The sequence below is a fragment of the Garra rufa genome, chromosome 11 (assembly GCF_049309525.1).
Source record: "Garra rufa chromosome 11, GarRuf1.0, whole genome shotgun sequence".
NCBI classification, from domain to species: Eukaryota; Metazoa; Chordata; class Actinopteri; order Cypriniformes; family Cyprinidae; genus Garra; species Garra rufa.
In genome coordinates, this window is record NC_133371.1 from 33,621,186 (window position 1) to 33,641,144 (window position 19,959).

The window sequence follows — 19,959 nt, forward strand, 5'->3', positions numbered from 1 at the left end:
TTTTATATTACATTTTATAAAACATTTTAGTTAAGATCTAATATATTTTATCACGTAAAAAAAAACTTTAAAAATCATATCTAGTAATTGCATGAGGCCTTCAAATATTGGTATGGACAGTGGGTGGATTTTAAGACCAAAAGGTTGAGAACCACTGATGTAATGTTTTTTTTCTTTCTTTTTTTTTAAGAAAACTGAATGCTGAATTTATATGTGTTACCAAATGTGTCACTAGGAAAATGGTGTTGAATGGAGGTCATCAGGTCCCCCATCCATTCGGGATTTCGGTATTCGAGAACCATGCCTTTTTCACAGACTGGGTCAAGATGGGTGTAATTCGGACCAACCGCTTCAATGGCAGTGACTCAACTTTTCTGTACCGCTCTACTAACAGACCTGGACAAATTGTAATTTCCGATCCAGCTCTTCAGCCCTTTGGTGAGACAAGGTTTACTGTTGATAATACCAAATACTGAACAAGTCCAACACTTTGCAACATTAGGTATACATAATTATTTGCCTTTTAATGACTACAGTGAAAAACCCATGTGGCAGACACAATGGTGGTTGTCAGCAAATCTGCCTTCTGAGTCACCGTACTGACAACGACGGGCTAGGTTACCGCTGCAAGTGTCGTTTAGGATACGACCTCCAGGATGATCGTCACACTTGCTTTAGTAAGTGAGACAGCCTGCCTGCCAAATTATCAACCTTACTGTTGTTGAATTAGATGGTCATACAGTATATATGGGATACTGAGATGAGAGAGTTTTTTTGTATTATTTAAAAAAGTTTTACAGGCTTGATTTTCAGTTTCAGCAATACCAGATCCTCTGAACCAAACATGCATTTTTCTTTCAGAGATTAGAGATTACTTACTGGTGGCTGGTGCACGAGCAGTCAGGGGGATTCCTCTTAATGTTTCGTCCCAGGAGGATGTCACTCTGCCGCTTGCTGGCATGGCCCAGTCCTTCTCTGGTTCTGGGGTGGAGTATGATGGATCAGTAGAGAATGTGTTCTACAATGACCGAATGCGACAACTTATTTACAAATCACCCATCAATGGCACCAGTAAGTGGAAAACACAACACTGTTTTCTTACAAAATACAGTGTGGTAAAATACAGAATGTTTTTCAACATGCTTCTGTTGTTATATCTCAGATCACGAGATCCTGACAGGTTACAGAGTGGGCTCTGTGGAGTCAATGGCATATGATTGGACTTCTAATATCCTCTTCTGGACATCCAGTACCTATCGCACTATTTCCGCTTTTAAAGTAACAGATGGATCAAGACGAGACATTGTTCAAAACTTGAAATACCCCCGTGGTATTGCAGTGCACCCCAGTGCTGGGTATGAAACATCATGGGCAAGAATACATCATCCAGAATAAAGTTTTGAGCTGTAGCAAGTCTTGCAAATACAAAAAGAAAATAGCTCTTCTGTAGATTTGAGACTTTAGATTTGTTTGTGTGTGATTTTATTCAATGTTTTTTTATGGAACTTACTGGACAGCTCTATTTTGCACTCTTAGATACCTCTTCTGGTCTGATTGGTACCGTCCAGCTGTAATCACCAGAGCATACACAGATGGAAGCAATGCTATTCCGCTAATCAACACAACACTAGGCTGGCCTAATGGACTTGCCGTGGACTACTTGTAAGAAGATTTTCTTACAATAAATATGAGTTCTGTTTATAAATGAGATGTTTATTCACTTTTCATTCTGCTTTGATTCTCACACAAATATCACTTTGAACAAAAAAAGCTTATTTTTGTGCTCAATAGGATGGATAGGCTGTATTGGGTTGATGCGCAGCTCGACCGGATTGAGCATGTTAGCACTGATGGGCTAGATCGACAGGCCTTCACCAGTATCGGACAAATCACTCATCCTTTCTCACTTACAATACACACAGGTTGGCACTATATTTCTACATTCTTCACATGACCATTATGACACTGATGTTGAGATTACAGTATGTTAAACTACAGACTTAAATCAATTTTAATATTTGTTTTTTTTATTTATTTTTTCACTGACTGATCTGCCTCCACCATGTTTGTTAGATCATCTGTTCGTGTCAGACTGGAGGACGAATTCTGTTTTTCGAATGAGGAAGAGAGATGGTGGGGAAAATATAATCCTAAGAAAAGGCATCTCGGGCATAATGAACGTTAAGGCCTATTCAGCTGATCTCCAGAACTGTGAGTAGAAAGAAAAATTGCTCTTTTATTTATTTTTGAATAAATGAATAAATAGGACATGTAATTGACTCTTGTACTTGTTAGATTATGTAAGGTACTATTTGTTCCAGTAAGTGATAATTAACTATTGTAATTTCACTGCTGTGTACAGTGTTCAAAAGCAAATGCAATCTGATTCCAAACGGCCGCTGCAGCCACTTCTGTTTCCCTACGCCTGCGTCCAGCCGTGTGTGTGGATGTCCCTATGGCATGAAGCTGCAGGAGAACCAGAGGGACTGTGTGAAGGATGATACTGAGCCTCCACCAGATGATAACTGTGGAGATTATGCCTTTCCCTGCGACGGGGGCCGCTGTGTGCCAGATTCTTTCCGCTGTGATGGTGTGAATGACTGTGCCGACAAGACAGATGAAGCCAACTGTACAGATCCAGGTGTGTATGTACATGTGAGTGTGCTTGAGCACCATCTAAAGACCATCTAGATATGTCTATGAATATTTCCTCTCAACTTTTTAATCAGGTACAACCTGCTCTCCATATGCCTTCACTTGTGGGAACAAGCAGTGCATCCCTGCTAGTTGGCGCTGTGATGGGCATAATGACTGTGGTGATGGGACCGATGAGGATAACTGCCCCACACGTGTTCCAACCACCTGCTCATCTAGCCAATTCGCTTGCCCTAACGGTAACTGCATCCCAAATGCATGGGTGTGCGATGCCTTCAAAGACTGTGTCGATGGTTCTGATGAGAGACAGTGCAGTAAGTACTAAAGATTTTAGAGTGATTTTAAAAATACATGAACAAGGTTCAGTGAATATGCAGAAATGCTTACTGGCAAAGACAGTTAGATAAAACCGTTTAAAGTCCCAGAAGCTCACCCCTAGTGCAGCCCATCTACACAAATGTGACATAATGTAGTTTATTGTAACCACTCTTCTTCTTTCTGTCTTCTTTCAGATTCCACTATCACCACCTGCCAGCCTGGCTACTTCTTGTGTCCAGATCACCGTTGTATATATAACTCATATGTTTGTGATGGAGACCAAGACTGTTTAGATGGATCTGATGAGAAGGACTGTGGTAATTAGTGATTTCATTTAAATTTTAGTTACTGGTATACAGACAATGACACAATTCTTTGGTGGTGTATACAGGACTTTTCCAGTCATTTAATTAGCTTAAACCCCATTCTTGCTCATGTTTATCTGCATTTACTTTTGAGAGCAAAGCCCGCGTCTCAAAATCTGATCAACAATCAATGCATAGAACCCATCCCCCGTTTCTGTCAATAATTAGTTAGTTTTGAATGTACGTCACAATATTAAAGGAAAGATCTGTAGCTACACCTTTGTTTCATGACGATTTTAATTACGATGGGTGACATGGCTGTGTGTGTTTTGGGTAGCGTACTCCTGTGCAACATATGAGTTTGCATGTGCCAGTGGAGATCAGTGTGTGAGTATGTACTATCGCTGTGATGGGGTTTATGACTGCAGGGACCACTCAGATGAGAGCGGCTGTCGTAAGTTATATTTTTTTAGAAATCCTCATTAAGTTCTATCAAGTCCACTTTCAGCTCTTTTCCTCTTTTCAGCTTAGAATGAGGTTTTTGGAAGTGAATCAGTCTGAAATTTTAGCAAATATTTATATTAATATTAATATTAATGATCCACAAAGTTTACACATTTCACAGTATCTAAATACAGTTTAAACCTTTCTGCTATTTGTCATTTTCTATTGATAAACATTAAACATCAAAATAAATAAATAAAAATTGTTAAAAAATTGTTATTACTTTATCTAACATATCTTAAAAGTTTTCATTACAAAACATGGGATTATGCCATAAATGTCATAATTTTTATATGCATAAAAGCTACTAAATCTATTTTGTAATCTATTTTTGAAATTTTAATTATCAATTAATGTAATGTCTAATAACTAGTATTTCATGTGCAGCCACACGTGGGCCAGGTCTGTGCCATGACAATGAGTTCCAGTGCCAGGTTGATGGATTCTGCATTCCGAAAACATGGGAATGTGATGGCCATCCAGACTGTGAGGACGGCTCAGATGAGCACAATGGCTGCCCACCCCGAACCTGCAGTTCTTTCCAGTTCCTTTGTGCTAATGGAAACTGTGTGCCTCTGAGCTGGGTATGCGATGGTGATAATGATTGCAGGGACATGAGTGATGAAACCAATTGTCCCACTCCACCATTTAGCTGCCCATTAGGTCAGTGGTTGTGCCCCACAGACCAGGTGTGCATCACAGAGGCTCAGGTGTGTGATGGTCAGAGAGACTGCCCCAACGGAGCTGATGAGTCTCCCATCTGCAGTAAGTATTGCTGTTGTTTAGGTAAAACTAATTTAGACTGTAATATCTGATGTTGATTAATTTTTACGATTGTTTTTCTTTTTCTTTCTTTCTTTCTTTCTTTCTTTCTTTCTTTCTTTCTTTCTTTCTTTCTTTCTTTCTTTCTATTTTCTTTAATTAGATGAAGATGACTGTCAGGTGAATAACGGAGGCTGCAGTCATGGTTGTATTCAGGGTCCATTTGGAGCTCAGTGTACCTGTGAACCAGGATTCCAGCTGCTGAACGACTCAAAGACCTGTGATGACATAAATGAATGTCTGATCCCTGGTTTCTGCAGTCAAACCTGCTTCAATGAGCGTGGCTCCTTCCGATGCTCTTGTCAAGATGGCTACCAGCTGGAATCTGATGGACGTACATGCAGAGCCACCTGTAAGGAAAACACCTCAATCACTTACACATCAAACATGACTGGCCTAAGACTTTTTTGACGTATAACATGTCGCTGAATTGCATTTTTAGTGACATGGCCAGTGGTTGTAATGCTAGTTTACACTGCTCCAACTTACACCCCAAACCATACTGCTTTAAAACAGACTATGTCTTGTAAAGTATTATAAGGACACAATCATAGTAAAACCTGAAATGAGGAATTCTGTTATCTGCTCCAGCTCCAGGTGATGCCTTACTTCTGGTGGCCAGACGCAGCCAGATTGTCGCTAACCGCATCAATTTAAGGCCACCACTTATAGTTCCTGTTGTCAGTGGCTCGAGCATTGTTGCTGTAGATGTTGATAATGTCAATAAAAGAGTCTACTGGGGTGATTCATCTCAGAAAATGATCTATAGTTCATTCCAGAATGGCACAGACAAAAAACAAGTAAGTAATAAGAAGTTATCTTAAACTTGCTCATGTGTTTAATTTTATGAATATATTAACTACAGTTTGGGACTAATTCATTTAATGATGTTGGTGTGTTAGGTGTTCTCTTCAGGCCTGGTGGTACCTGAAGATATAGCAGTGGATTGGGTGGGTAGAAACATTTACTGGACAGACTACGTCATGGAAAACATTGAAGTATCTACTCTGGATGGCCGTTTCCGGAAGATTTTGATTACCAAAAATGTTACCAGCCCTCGCGGATTGGCTCTAGACCCCCGCAACTAGTATGCATATTGGACATTTGTACTGATTTGTTTTTATTTAGAGACAATGCAATTGTAGTTTTGCTGTTATTAGTTTACCCAAAAATGTAATTTCTGTCATTACTTACTTATCCTCATTTAGTTTCAAACCCCAAAGACTTTTGCTAATTTTTTGTTTAACAAAAATGGCATATAATGCGGTAAACAGAAGGTCAATCATACTCAACCGATTGATGTGCTAGAACAAACCTCATTAGTTGTAAGTCAGTGGTTCTTGTGTCTCAAGCAAGCATATCTAAGCTTCCATTTACCATATTTTATGTACTCTGTGCATGTATGTTGATGTTTATTTGTGAGTACAAGCCTAAATAAATTAGTTCATTATATAAAGTGATCGCATCTCTTCAGAAGTCTTCAGAAGACCACTTAATTCATATGGATTACTTTTATGATCTCTTTATAAATTTTGTCAATGTTTTCAACGTAGGGCCAGAAATCTTTCAGATTTTATTTTAAATCTTAATTTGTGTTAAGAAGGTTTTATGGGTTTGGAATGTCATGAGGATGAGTAAGTTTATTTAAATTAATTAGAATTAATTAAGATCGTGTAGGATTTTTAAGGTCTTGTATCAAAAAGTTATAATTTCTTCTGTTTTCTTCTCAGCACCAATCTAATATTTTGGTCAGACTGGGGTCAGAACCCTCGAATAGAATGTGCTAGTATGGATGGATATGCAAGAAAAGCAATTGTGACTAGCAAGGTATACTGGCCCAATGGACTTACTCTGGATTACACAACTAGAAGACTATACTTTGTTGATGCCTACCTGAAATATATTGACTACTGTGACTATGATGGCAAAAACAGACATCAAGTCTTTGCAAGTGACATGGTAACCATTTATATCTATGTATTCCTATATTTTACATGAATATAAGGCCACAGCATGAACTATCTGATGTTGAATTTTTTACTCATTACTTCTTAACGTCTCTGTGTCTGCAGGTTCTTCGGCAACCCCATGGCATAACTATTTTTGAAGACAGCATATACTGGAGTGACCGCTACACTAGCCAAATTATGAGGACTAACAAATTTCATGGAGGAAACATCACCACCCTTCTGACCAGTGTGTACCAGTGCATGGGTATTGTCATGGATCACCCCGTCAAGCAGCCTTCAGGTTAGGCTTTCACGTAGGTTATTAATGAAAAGACTTCTGGCTGCTTTTTGTTAGTTGATTAACATAGTTTGTTGGATCCCATACAGCACTTAACCCCTGTGAGAACAATGCATGCAGTCAGCTATGTCTGCTATCAAACTTAAGACCACGATACTACAGGTGTGACTGCCAGTCCGGCTGGACCCTTGGCAGCGATGGTCGTACTTGTACTAAAGGTGAGAGTCTTGACAAAACGTGCCAGTTGAGGACTTGGGGTCTTATGGCCTTTTACTTGACCTAATGATCCTGTTATAATTATTTTTTATAGATGACACACCATTCTTGATGGTTGTCAGAGATACAGTGATTATGGGAATTCCTCTCAACCCCAATGACACATCCAACAATGCCATGGCAACAATTTCAGGCATCACACAAGGCCGAGATATTGATTTTGATGATCAAGAGCAGTTTGTCTACTGGGTGCAAGGCACTGTGAGTAAATCAGTCAAAATCTTAGAACATTGTTTTATAATTAACTTATTACATTACTCGTAAATAGACACTTTTAATTAACTATGACAAAATATTTCATTTTATTATTAAATATATTACTTCCAATTAGCTCTTTTAATAGTTACAAATTACTTAAAATAAGACAAGATTACAGAAACATACAGAAAGATAAAGTTAATGTTTTTTCCCCCAGGGCTCAATTTATAGAAGTAAGACAGATGGGGCTAATCGAACTCAGTTTGCACCTGCTGCTATCATTGGTTCCCCCTCTGGCCTCGCTTTTGATTGGATAACACGAATCATGTACTACACTAATCCCTCTGTTAAGACCATTGAGGTAAACAACATAATTCATTCACACATTAACACTCTTAACTATATATGATATATCAGTTTATTGAATAAAGTTATTTCATTATTGTTTCATCAATTCATCATCAATTTTTTTTTTTTTTTTTTTTTTGCCCATCTTCTCCCAAAAGGTCATTAGAGTTGATGGATCTCAACATTACAGGAAGACAATCATCACAAACACAGGGAAACCAGAGGGAGCTGGAGAGCCAATAGGAATAGCTCTTGATCCAGCCAGGGGGTACACACTTTTTGTGATTAGTACTCATTTGTCCTGCACTAATTCTTTAGTTATTAATGTATTGTCATCATCCACTTACCCTTGCAGGACACTGTTCTGGACAGACAGAGGTTCAGACAGTGGAGTTCCACCAAAGGTGGCAAGTGCAGACATGGATGGTGGAAACCGCAGAAACCTCTACACTAATAACCTGGGCAATGTTGAGTTCATTGCTGCAGACATAGAGGCCAGGAAAATCTACTGGGGTGTTCCTCAGAGTGGGATGGTAAGAAACGTACACTTGCTCATAACTCACATGTAGGAATTATTAATTATGCATTTGCTTTATTTTCCTGGCTTTGTTACTTCTCTGTGATTGGCAGATTGAATGTGGAACTATGGATGGTGCAAGCAGGGTGACCATTGTGAGTGGCCTATCTCACCCCTGGGGCATCACTGTCTACCAAAACTACCTTTACTACTCTGACCTTGACTATGAGGTCATTGAGAGAGTTGACAAGAACACAGGAGCAGACATGGTGGTGATGAGGAGCGGAATGGCAGGGGTGCGGGCAGTAAAAGTGCATGCCAGAGACAGTGAGTGAAGCTTTACAGTTAACACTTCATTTTATGTAAAATATGACATCTATGTACTCTGGTAACTTGTGATAAAAAGAGAGTGACCATAGAGTGATACAAGATTAGTTGCACTGGTATTAGCGGCCATTAAAAATTATTTGACCTCTGGCAGGATTGACCAGAAACAAGAATTCTATTCAGAAACAAGATAATACCCCTAATAATACATTTGATTTAAAACCAGCCAAAAGTGTAATCTACAAGATTTATATATAATAATAATAATAATAATAAAAAAATAATAATTATGTTCTGTTTAAATCTAGACTCTGCTGGTACTACCAATGCTTGCAGTACAAACAACGGAGGATGTCCCCACCTGTGTCTGCCAAAACCTGATGGAAAAAAGACATGTGCATGCACTACAGGTTTTATTCCATCCCAGGATGAGTCTCAGTGTGAGCAGTATGAGTCTTATGCTGTAGTTTCCTCTGCTAAATTTATTAGAGGATTTCACATCAACAGCTCTGACCACTCTGAGGCCATGGTTCCTGTGGGAGCAAGTGAGTATTGGTTACATGCTAAACAGTTTAATCCTTGTTAGAGAGACAGTAATTTAATTTAAAATGTAATTTAATAGTATTTTTATAATTAATCAATTGAAAAATGAATGAATTTAAAATGATTTATATTTAATATATTTAAATATACACTACTATATTTAGTGGCAATGAATAACTGTCTATAAAACTATATAAAAACTATATATTTTTGTAGATTTGGTATTTATATCTTACTGTCATACACATTTTAAAGTTTAAGAGACAACGAAAACATTTTGAATACATTTCATGTTTTGTAAATTATAATAGAATCGAAAAAAAAATGTAAATAATATTTAAATATATATATATATATATATATATATATATAGAAGGTACAATATTTTAAAAATCTAATATTTAAATATAAAAGAAAACTCATATTATAAAATACATGTTTTTCTCTGATGCATGTTGGTCACAATAATTGACACCCCTAGAAATGCAGTCTTCTGCAAAACTTCTTCTTCAGGGCCCCAAAACACCCTCAGACCTAAATCTAGGGTAAATCTAGATTTAAACTAATAGAATGTGTTAGCCTCCCATCTGAGAAAGCAAGAAAACCTACACAGTAGGCTATTTCTTTGATGTAGCATTGTGTACTAAAAACATTATCTGCTTTTATTCTGTAGGAACTTACTCAGTTATGAGCAGACTCGACATGCACATCGCCTCTGGATTCCTGTACTGGATTGATAACAGCACCTACTCATCCTATAGAGGCATTTACAGGACCAAGACAGACGGCTCACGCTATTCTACAGTTATCAGTCAGTTAGGCACCGGAAGGATTCAGGGCTTGGCAGTAGATTGGATCGCAGGTAAATTAATGTGTATATTGTGTATACTTTAAAAGTGTCTAGTATGTGTTTATATATTGGGTTAATTCTTTTCTTTTTTATGTCAGGAAACTTGTACTTCACTAATGCATACACCTCTCAAACATACATTGAGGTGTTACGAATGAACACAAGCATTCGACTAATCCTACTGAAGAGTTCAGTGGATCGTCCCCTAGATATTGCCGTCAGCCCTAAATTGCGTCTCCTCTTCTGGACTGATGCTGGCCAGTCACCCAAGATTGAGAGTGCTCTTTTGGATGGTACCAATCGAACAATCCTTGCCTCTGAGAGCCTGTCATCCCCCAGAGGGTTAACAGTCGATTACACCAATGACTTCCTGTATTGGGTTGATGACACACTGGATATGATTTCCTGCATGGCAGCCGATGGTTCTCAGCGGCAGATTGTACGCTATGGTAGTCGCTACCCTGCACCATACAGTGTTGCCATCTTTGGTAATTACATGCTGTGGGTGGATCGCAAACTGGGCAAACTCTTCCAGGCCAGCAAGACTCCTGGGAATACAGACACACCTGAGGTGATCCGAGATGGTATTGAGTATCTGACAGATGTTAGAGTGTTTGACTCCCATGTTCAACCCACTTCTGCCAACTTGGTGGGTTTCAATCCATGCCAAGAGGACAATGGGCGCTGCCAACAGTTTTGTTTTGCAATGCCTGAACAGCAGCAGCCCAAATGCGCCTGTGCCCATGGCTCTCTGCTCAGCAATGGAGTATCATGTGGCTTTGGCCTGGATGAGTACCTGATCTTCACCACGGATTACACTGTGAACAGCATGAAGCTGGACCCAGAGGATCACAGCGCCCCATTCCCCACCTTTACCATGGGCTACGGCGTTTTAGCCACAGAGTTTGACTTCCAGGAGAAGAGAGTGTTCTTTACCCAGTATGTGGGTTTAGGCAGGAGTAAAATAGGATACATCATAGCCACTAGCAGCACTAGCCCACCTATCACCATAGCCAGTGGTACAGTCTAATGCTTTAATATTTTCAGATTGAATAAGCAGAAACCAGCCAATAACAATGTTAAAGAGCACCCTGCTTTCTTTCCTTCTACTAGATCTGTATGATCCTGAAGGTCTGGCCTATGACTGGATCCACAAGCGTCTTTATTTTACAGATTATTACAATCGGAGTGTGCAGTCTATGGGAATAGATGGCCAAAACCGTTCCTTTATCGCACATGGTGACCGCCCTAGAGCAATTGTGGTGGATCCCTGCTATGGGTAAGAACTGTACACACCTTAATTTAAACTCTGGGTTAACAGAATCTGGGTTATCTTTTTCCATATCTTACACTGTTCATTAGGACTGCATGATCAATTGTAAATAAAATTGAACCACAATATGCTTTTTGTGATCATCTAATCTCAAAGTTAGTGATTTAATTAAATAAGTACAAGTGCTCTGTGTTACAGAATGAATGAAGCACTGTGTTTTTTATAAGCGAGCATCTCATGATAAAGTGTTTTTAGTAGGACTGCTTTCCACTGAAGTTTTTTCTGGTCGACTAGTAGTTGTTCATTTTAAGCATTAGTCGACTATTAGTCACATGCTTATTAATAAACCATATAAATTATAATAATGAGCCTTTAATTGCGTAATAGCCTAATAAGCGCACAAAAGCGCACAAGTGCACAAAAAGAGGCCACAGCGCACTGGCAGATATAAAAATTCTGAATGTGTCAGAGAAAAACAGCAAGGAGGCTGCATTAACGTTTTAATAATTTATTGATAAACTAGCACTTTCTTTGTTTTCGGCTTAAGAGACAAAGTCGGTGACACTGACTTGTCATCTCCATAGTAGTGGATACACCTTTACATAATTTCAGAATATTTGTTTTCTATTTGAATTGGTTCACTTAATATTAGACATTTCGCAGAGTTTCGAAGTTTCACACTTTAAGTTAACAAAGACTGAGACGGCAGAAAGTGCATCCTGTTTGCTTAAATAATTTTACTAAAGCACATTTCGTTGTTATTGTAAATGCACACAAATAAACATAGTCTTTACAGATTTGAAAAATGTTTTATTTTTATCTGTATGACCAGAAATGACAGCTTCCACATTTTTATAGGTTAATATTAAAGTTGCTACTACATACATCTTTCAGTCATATTTGAGGCTGTTAAATTATAGGTGAGCGCTTGGATGTCCTGCCTGATGTACTAATATTACCACACAGACCAGCCATTAACGATCTGTCTGTCACGGACTGGGTGAATTCGCCACTTCCCCCGTGTCCTTTTTCTTTTCTGCGACTAAGCAACTAATAAAATTATGGTTGACCAAGCATCTTCTCGTCGACTATTAGTGGGCAGCTCTAGTTATTAGTCTATCAGTGTAAATGCTGTTTCACACAAACTCATCTCTGAATTTGATTTGAGTGTTTCCTTTAACACTTGCCATTAAACATGAAACCTGTATGTAAATGTTGTCCACATACATATTAAAAAGACAAGTGTAAATTCCTTTATGATTGTTATGTTATCTGATCTGTTGTGACGAGTAGTAGTGATCACGTGTATAGTGTAAATGCAATAGCTACTGTATTGGGATTCGCTAGACAATGTCACACATAATTATATATACAGGGAGTGCAGAATTATTAGGCAAGTTGATATTCTTGTCATATTTTTTTCCCAAGCACATTTGAATAATTCCAAACCACATCAATCTTAATAACTACTATTCATTTTGTATTTAATTATTTATAATTGTTATATAATTGTCCATGAAGGCTGGAAGTGAAAAACTCCTTATATTCAGGTGTGCAGAATTATTAGGCACATTTTCTTTTACAGATAAAATGAGCCAAAAAAGAGATTTACCTCTGACTGAAAAGTCAAAAACTATTAAATGCCCATGAGAAGGATGCAATACTAATGCAATACTGCAATTTGCAAAGTTAAGGCATGACCACCGGACAGAAAAACGCTTGTTGCATCTGCATTGTCAGAAAAAACAGGTGGAGGAGAAAAGATGCATGTTAATTGCAAAAAAAGTAAGAATTAATGTTAAGAATCAGATATGAAACCATCAGGAACCATTTAGTCTCCAGCGCCACCGTTTTCCAGAACTGCAACCTACCTTGAGTCTCCAGAAGTGCAATGTGTCAGGTTCTCAGAGACTTTGCTTGGGCAAAAAATCCTAAAAAATGACACTCAATTAATAAGAATAACATTCTGAAGTATTGTCAAATACATAGAGATGTTTTTTTTTCTAGGCTTTATAGACAGATGAGTTGAGAGTGACTCTTGAAGGACCAGCACCACATCCTCTTGTAGCACTCTTTCAAGTTTATCCTCCAGAATCTGGCAGTAAGTTTTGGGACTTCAGTTTTAGTCCATCTCCTATCCTGAAATGTCTGTCTTGCAGAGAGGGACCAAAATAAACTCTTAAAACTTACTGCCAGATTCTGGAAAATATATTTTTGAAAGAGTGCTACAAGAGGATGTGGTGCTGGTCCTTCAAGAGTCACTCTCAACTCATCTGTCTATAAAGCCTAGAAAAAAAACATCTCTTTGTATTTGACAATACTTCAGAATGTTATTCTTATTAATTGAGGGTAATTTTTTAGGATTTTTTGCCCAAGCAAAGTCTCTGAGAACCTGACACATTGCACTTCTGGAGACTCAAGGTAGGTTGCAGTTCTGGAAAACGGTGGCACTGGAGACTAAATGGTTTCTGATGGTTTCATATCTGATTCTTAACATTAATTCTTACTTTTTTTGCAATTAACATGCATCTTTTCTCCTCCACCTGTTTTTTCTGACAATGCAGACGCAACAAGCGTTTTTCTGTCCGGTGGTCATGCCTTAACTTTGCAAATTGCAGTATTGCATTAGTATTGCATCCTTCTCATGGGCATTTAATAGTTTTTGACTTTTCAGTCTGAGGTAAATCTCTTTTTTGGCTCATTTTATCTGTAAAAGAAAATGTGCCTAATAATTCTGCACACCTGAAAATAAGGAGTTTTTCACTTCCAGCCTTCATGGACAATTATATATCAATTATAAATAATTAAATACAAAATGAATAGTAGTTATTAAGATTTATGTGGTTTGGAATTATTCAAATGTGCTTGGGGAAAAAATGACAATATCAACTTGCCTAATAATTCTGCACTCCCTGTATAAAATTGCAATTCTGAGAAAAAAAAAGTGAGTTTTAAGATGAGTAAAAATTCTGACTTTTCCTCACAATTGCGAGTTTACATCCTGCAATTCTGACTTTTTTCTCAGAACTGCATAATACAAACTCAGAATTGCATGATATAAATCAGCAATTGCATATTATAAAGTCAGAATTGTGAGATATAAAATTGCAATTCTGAGAAAAAAAGTGAGTTTTTAAGTTGAGTCAAAATTCTGACTTCTTTTCCTCGTAATTGTGAGTTTACATCTTGCAATTCTGACTTTTTTTCTCAGAAATGTGTAATACAAAAATCACAAATCAGATTTTTTCCTCCTAAGAATTGCATGATATAAAGCCACAATTCTTAGGGGAAAAAATGTGAGTTTAAGTTTGTGAGGCAAAAAAAAAAACTGCGTAATACAAACCAGCAATTGCATATTATAAAGTCAGAATTGCGAGATATAAAATTGCAATTCTGAGAAAAAAAGGTGAGTTAAGTTTGTGAGTCAAAATTCTGACTTTTTTCTTGCAATTGCAAGTTCACATCTTGCAAACTTTTTTCAGAATTGTGTGATATAAACTCACAATTGTGAGTAATAAATTCAAAACAGTGGGATATAAACTCACAAATGCAAAAAATAAAGATATAAACTTGAAATTCTGGGGGGAAAAAGACAGAATTCCAAGATGGTATCACAATCCTTGTAAACTTGCAAATGCGAGAAAAGTTGCAATTACCTTTTGCTATTTTATATTCAGTGGCAGAAACTGGCTCCCATAAATAAGATGCGTTGTAAGATGATTTCGCTGTCACTACTGAATCCAAGTGACTGTATCTTTTTATCTTTCTTTTTTTTTTTGACAGACTGTGTCTTTGAGTCAAATAAAAGGACAGCACTGACAAACACAAGCCTGTCATTTTTACTCCAGCAAACCAAATAGATGTATGATTTTTTTTTTTTTCCTTGAAGTGAATGTACTGTGCACAAACAAAATGGTTTGAAGAAGACAAAGTCAAACACACTTCCTCAAATGTCCCTTTTGGCAAAGTAACAACTGAGCAAATCCAACAGAGTCAAAGTTTATTTGCCAACCGAGCAAAGAACATACATTATAGAGCAAATGGTGCAGAAAGACCTTCGGGGAGCCACTAAAATGTGTCTACACTGCAGTGTAAAAGTCTGCTTTAAAAGATTTAAGAACATTTGACATGGAATTAAATACATAATTATTGACACTAAAAATCACCTGAATCACTGCATAAAGGTGCGGTCGCATTTAACAGTTCTGGACATTTTTGCAGGCTAAATCTAGTCAAATAAATCAAAGTAATTGGGAAGTTCCCATGAAGATGAATGATCTTCCCAGAGATTTCAAAACGATTTCACATTTTCCACAGGATTTGACCAACAGCATGCTGCTCGGTTTAAAAGTGACTTTATACATTTATACAGACAATGGACCTTTTTAACCTGCGAATTTTGCTGAAATTTCAGTGAAATGCACTCATTTTATTTTACCAATTATTTTCATTTTTCATCCACTATACTATTACTTAGAAAATCTTCAAGCAGACAAAAAGCACAGGCGTTGTGTTCAAAAGCACAGGAAGCTTGTATTGACTTGTAGTGAACATCCCTTTGGAGCAAGCGTTTCAACAAAGCCCTCCAGCACAAGAGGAAGCAAGAGTTTACAGTTGGTGCTATTTCTGATTCCTGTACATTCCTCTAAATTGCACTTGAAGAACAACTCTGTTTACCCACCTCAGCTTACAATTCTAGTCATTAGGCAACAGCCAGGCACCCTACTGAGATCTCACTATAAAGCTGGAGACGTGGGGCGCTGACAGACTGCGTGGCCTTGGCAAGAGCAAAGATTCAGTGTGTAGGAGGCTGTTACTGCTCAAGGGCCGAGTAATTAATCAGTGGCTGAGCAGGTGTTAAGAAACACGCACACAAGAAGCTACAGCTACATATTTATATCGCCTGGTGTTGGGATTTCTTTCGCCTGCCACTTTTGAATGATAATTCAAAGCTGGAGAGTAACAAAGCAAAAGTAGCGACGCTAACTCAACTACATTTTTCTTTAGCATGTACAGGGCTCTATGCATACTTTTCTTTGCAAAAAATTTAGGAGCACAGTCAAATTTTTAGGAGCCCATTTTAAACAATAATCAAAAAAATTCTAAAAAATTAGCTTTCCTATTACGAGGTGATATTTGACTTCTTAAAGTGATTTACATGGGAATTTTGTTTTTACCTTTGTAATGGCTTTTTTCTAACATTATTAAAAGTATATCATCTTGCCAAATTAAAATAAATAAATAAATAAATATTTAAACTTTTTAAAATGTCAAATTTCTAATTAAAACAACTGAATAATAACAAGTAGGATATAAGTTACCAATCAAGTGAAATCAGTATTAACAAAATTAATGTACTATAGAGGTGGCATAGAAGAACGCAAAAGTGGCTTGTAGATGCATTTTCATGATTTAATGAGGTTCAGAGGTGGCATGAGTGCAATCAGATTTATAAATTCATGTTGAGATTAATGTTTTAAATATAAAATTTTGAATACAGAAATATCAGTTAAATAACTGAAGAGATATTTTAGGTACTTTAGGTTGCAGCAAGACACTGTTTTAACCCTTAAAGACCTAGAACATGTTTGGGGCACCTGAGGCACCTGTACATTTCTTTGTTTTTTTCAAACCTATTCTAGCAGTCAGCATCAATTGTCATATATTTATAAACATAGGAACTTGAACTTGTCTAGCTAATTTAAAATTACAATTTTCCTTTCGTTTTCTCTAAAAATGAGTGAATTTCCAGGGTTTTTCAGAAAAAACGCTAGCAACAGTTGGAGTTTTTTTTTACTGTGTATTCCAACAAAAGGAATTTTGTATTTAGGTGTTTTACACTTCCAAATAAAATTGTGTCTATATATAACATTCCCCAAGCAAGTTATAGCCATATATTACAATATTATTACAGGTGCTTTTCGGTGAAAAACAGGCCTATTTAGTTTATTGACAATATAGATCTGTTCAAAAATGTTTCGGGAGTAAAGTCATTGCAGAAACAGTGTTATATAATAGCAAAACACAGTAAAAAAGATACTTTTTCAGATAAATATATTCTTAATCGGAGTATTAACAAACACGAACAGTGTTGGAAGGAGTGAAAGCAATTGCACAAATTGTCTTGTGCAACAAAAATATGTTTTTTGTTTCACAAACTGCACACAAAATGAGAGAGAAATATACTGAGTGCAACACAAAAAATAGAGCAAATAATCTCTAAAAATTATATAAGAATTAGTTACATAATATAACCAAATAGATCGATCTGCTGGCTGTAGTCTGCGTCAGAATCTATTTTACCGGGACATCGCCTAGTGATGCGAAAACCTAAATTCCAGTGTTTTATCTGATATGTACTGCTGTTTCATCCTTGTTTTTGGTTTGTGTTATGTCAAAAAGCTCTGTCGTGAGTATTTCTGTGCTCACAAGCAAGAATGCTGTCATGCAAATGTGTTATTTTGCGTTTGTTTTGATGCACGCAAAATGCACTTTACTTTTACTTTGTGTTTGTTCAGATTTGCAAAGAAACATGCTAATTGGTGGTTCAAAAGACCAAAACCTATGTTTATTGGTTGAATAGATGACAGTTTGAACCAATCGGGGCACAGGGGTTGGACTCAGCATCGACAATCGTTCCTGTTTGGCTCAGAGGACCGAAATGCATTGGTATCATCTGACGAATCAGTGCTGAGGAAATGTAATCACGCTCACTACGAAGCCTCTGAATATCCAAATGAAACAAATGTGATATCACTGAAAAGAGTAGACTCTGTGCATTACAAGACTTTTTATTTTAGCATTCAAACTGGATTAGCGGTTCAAAATGTATTAAACAATTAAGAACAACAGTTATTTTGTCTCTGTCTTTGAGGGTTAATTACTGAATCATATCATTAATTTGATTCGTTTGAATGGCTCATTCATTCAGGAATAAAGCAAGTGTTTCTTTATGAATGGGAAATTAAATCATTTCACTAGATTCCTTGGAAAACACGTTCATTCATACACGAAACACCACTGTGTTTGAATGGAGATACGCAGCGCCTCAGTTGTGACTTGTTTCAGACTATTTTTGACGACGAAATAGAGCAAAATCAGGCAATAGTGTTATAGTCACACAAAGTAAGCCACTTAATAACAACTTCTTGTTTATTTAACTGTTGTATTAAATCAATATCTCAGATACAAACTCAAACTAAAAATTATTAAAAGCTGTCACTCATCTCACAATGTTCCATTATAATCAACGCAGCTCTGTATATTGTAATTAATCTCTTATTTACACTTAGTTTATGAAAGGATTCATCAGATATGTCTGTGATACATTTCTCAATGTTGCAAAAGCATGTAGAAACCTTTAAAACTCCCCTCAGCGCAAACACAAATATGCTGATCAGGTCAGTCGCACTGGTGCTCCTAAATATTTCCATAGTCGCAGCTGTCGCACGTAGCAGTTTTCAGTCACAAATACAAGTGAAATGGTCGCCCTGAATGTACCTTAATTTTTTTTAAACCAGCATAACAAGTGACTTATTTAACCATCTAGAAGCTTGTAGCACAGCTATCCTCCTTATTTATTAACGCAGAAGTAAACTGTTTTCTGTTAATGTGTGAGACTTCCAGTTTATTAGACGTTGTAGGAAAACAACGAGAAGAATAACAACGTGCAGTAAACGGTAAAAGTGTTTGCACTACAAACCAGTGTGTTTATAATTAAGATAATACATTAAAACAATATGGTAAGACACACCAGTTTGCAATATCAAGCAGCAAACGAAGCTGTTTTGTAAAGCTAAAAATAGTTGAAAGCGAATGAGGCCAGAAGCCTCAAACATAAAACTTACAAATTGCTGTGTTCGCTCTTATGGGAAAAATAATGTAGATAGCTTGACTGTAGTTTATTTTGAATAAGTTGTAGCTTGATAAGGCCATTTCAAATTAGCCCCCAACATGCAACAGTCTACTGGCTAATAATAATAGTGCTAATGTGTTAGCAATGGATCATTTAGTGTGATGAATCTTGTCAGACTGACTCACCTCTGAATTTTTTGGGTGGGTTTGTAGGATCCCCAGCCTCAGGTTGCACCACACATCTGTCATCCACCAACCTGAAGGGTACATTAAAGAAGGAGAAACAGAAAATTAACACATTTTTTCAAAGAGTTTTCTTTTAATTAGACGTACAGTCAAACCAAAATTTATTCAGACATCTTTAACATTTCTCACATTATCACAGTTTTTTCGCTATAGTTTAGAAAATCGTTGTAAAATAGGACTCCGAGTCCGAACTCACAGAACAAATTCATCTTGATAATTTCAGACAACTTTAATAGAAAGGTATGTAACAAAACACGGTCAAAGTATGTGAATAATTATTGGTTCCAAATTTTTATTAATTTGACTGGTAGTCCATTCCAATCCACTGTATGAAGAATTTTTGGTTATAACATGTCCCAGTTTACTTTATTTTGCTATCTTCATTTACATAAATGAACTATTGTGTCCTGAATCCACTAGTAAAATACAAATCAAACATTATGGAATTGTAATACATATATTGAAAGCAGCAATTTAGCATATTACAATAATTTTTTTTGAAGGACAATGTGACGCTGTAGTCTGAAAATCCAGCTTTGCCATTACAGGAATAAATCACACTTTAAAAAGCGCTTTAAAATAGAAGATAGTTATTTTACTTTGTAATAAGTCACAATATTACCGTTTTACTTTATATCAAAAGACACGCAGACTTGGTGAGCATAAGACACTTCTT

At 36.8% G+C, this 19,959-nt stretch overlaps 1 protein-coding gene across 1 annotated transcript in view; it reads right to left on the bottom strand.

Moving 5' to 3' along the window:
- itpr2 (inositol 1,4,5-trisphosphate receptor, type 2) overlaps window positions 1–19,959 on the bottom strand; it is a 166,415-nt gene that overhangs the window by 132,590 nt on the left and 13,866 nt on the right. Inside the window, exons 2-5 of the mRNA XM_073850186.1 lie at window positions 19,224–19,294; window positions 4,871–4,954; window positions 2,395–2,627; window positions 880–1,018 (exon numbers count right to left, since the gene is read on the bottom strand). Of these exons, the coding sequence (XP_073706287.1) occupies window positions 880–1,018; window positions 2,395–2,627; window positions 4,871–4,954; window positions 19,224–19,294 (527 nt within the window). The remainder of the gene's footprint in view (window positions 1–879; window positions 1,019–2,394; window positions 2,628–4,870; window positions 4,955–19,223; window positions 19,295–19,959) is intronic.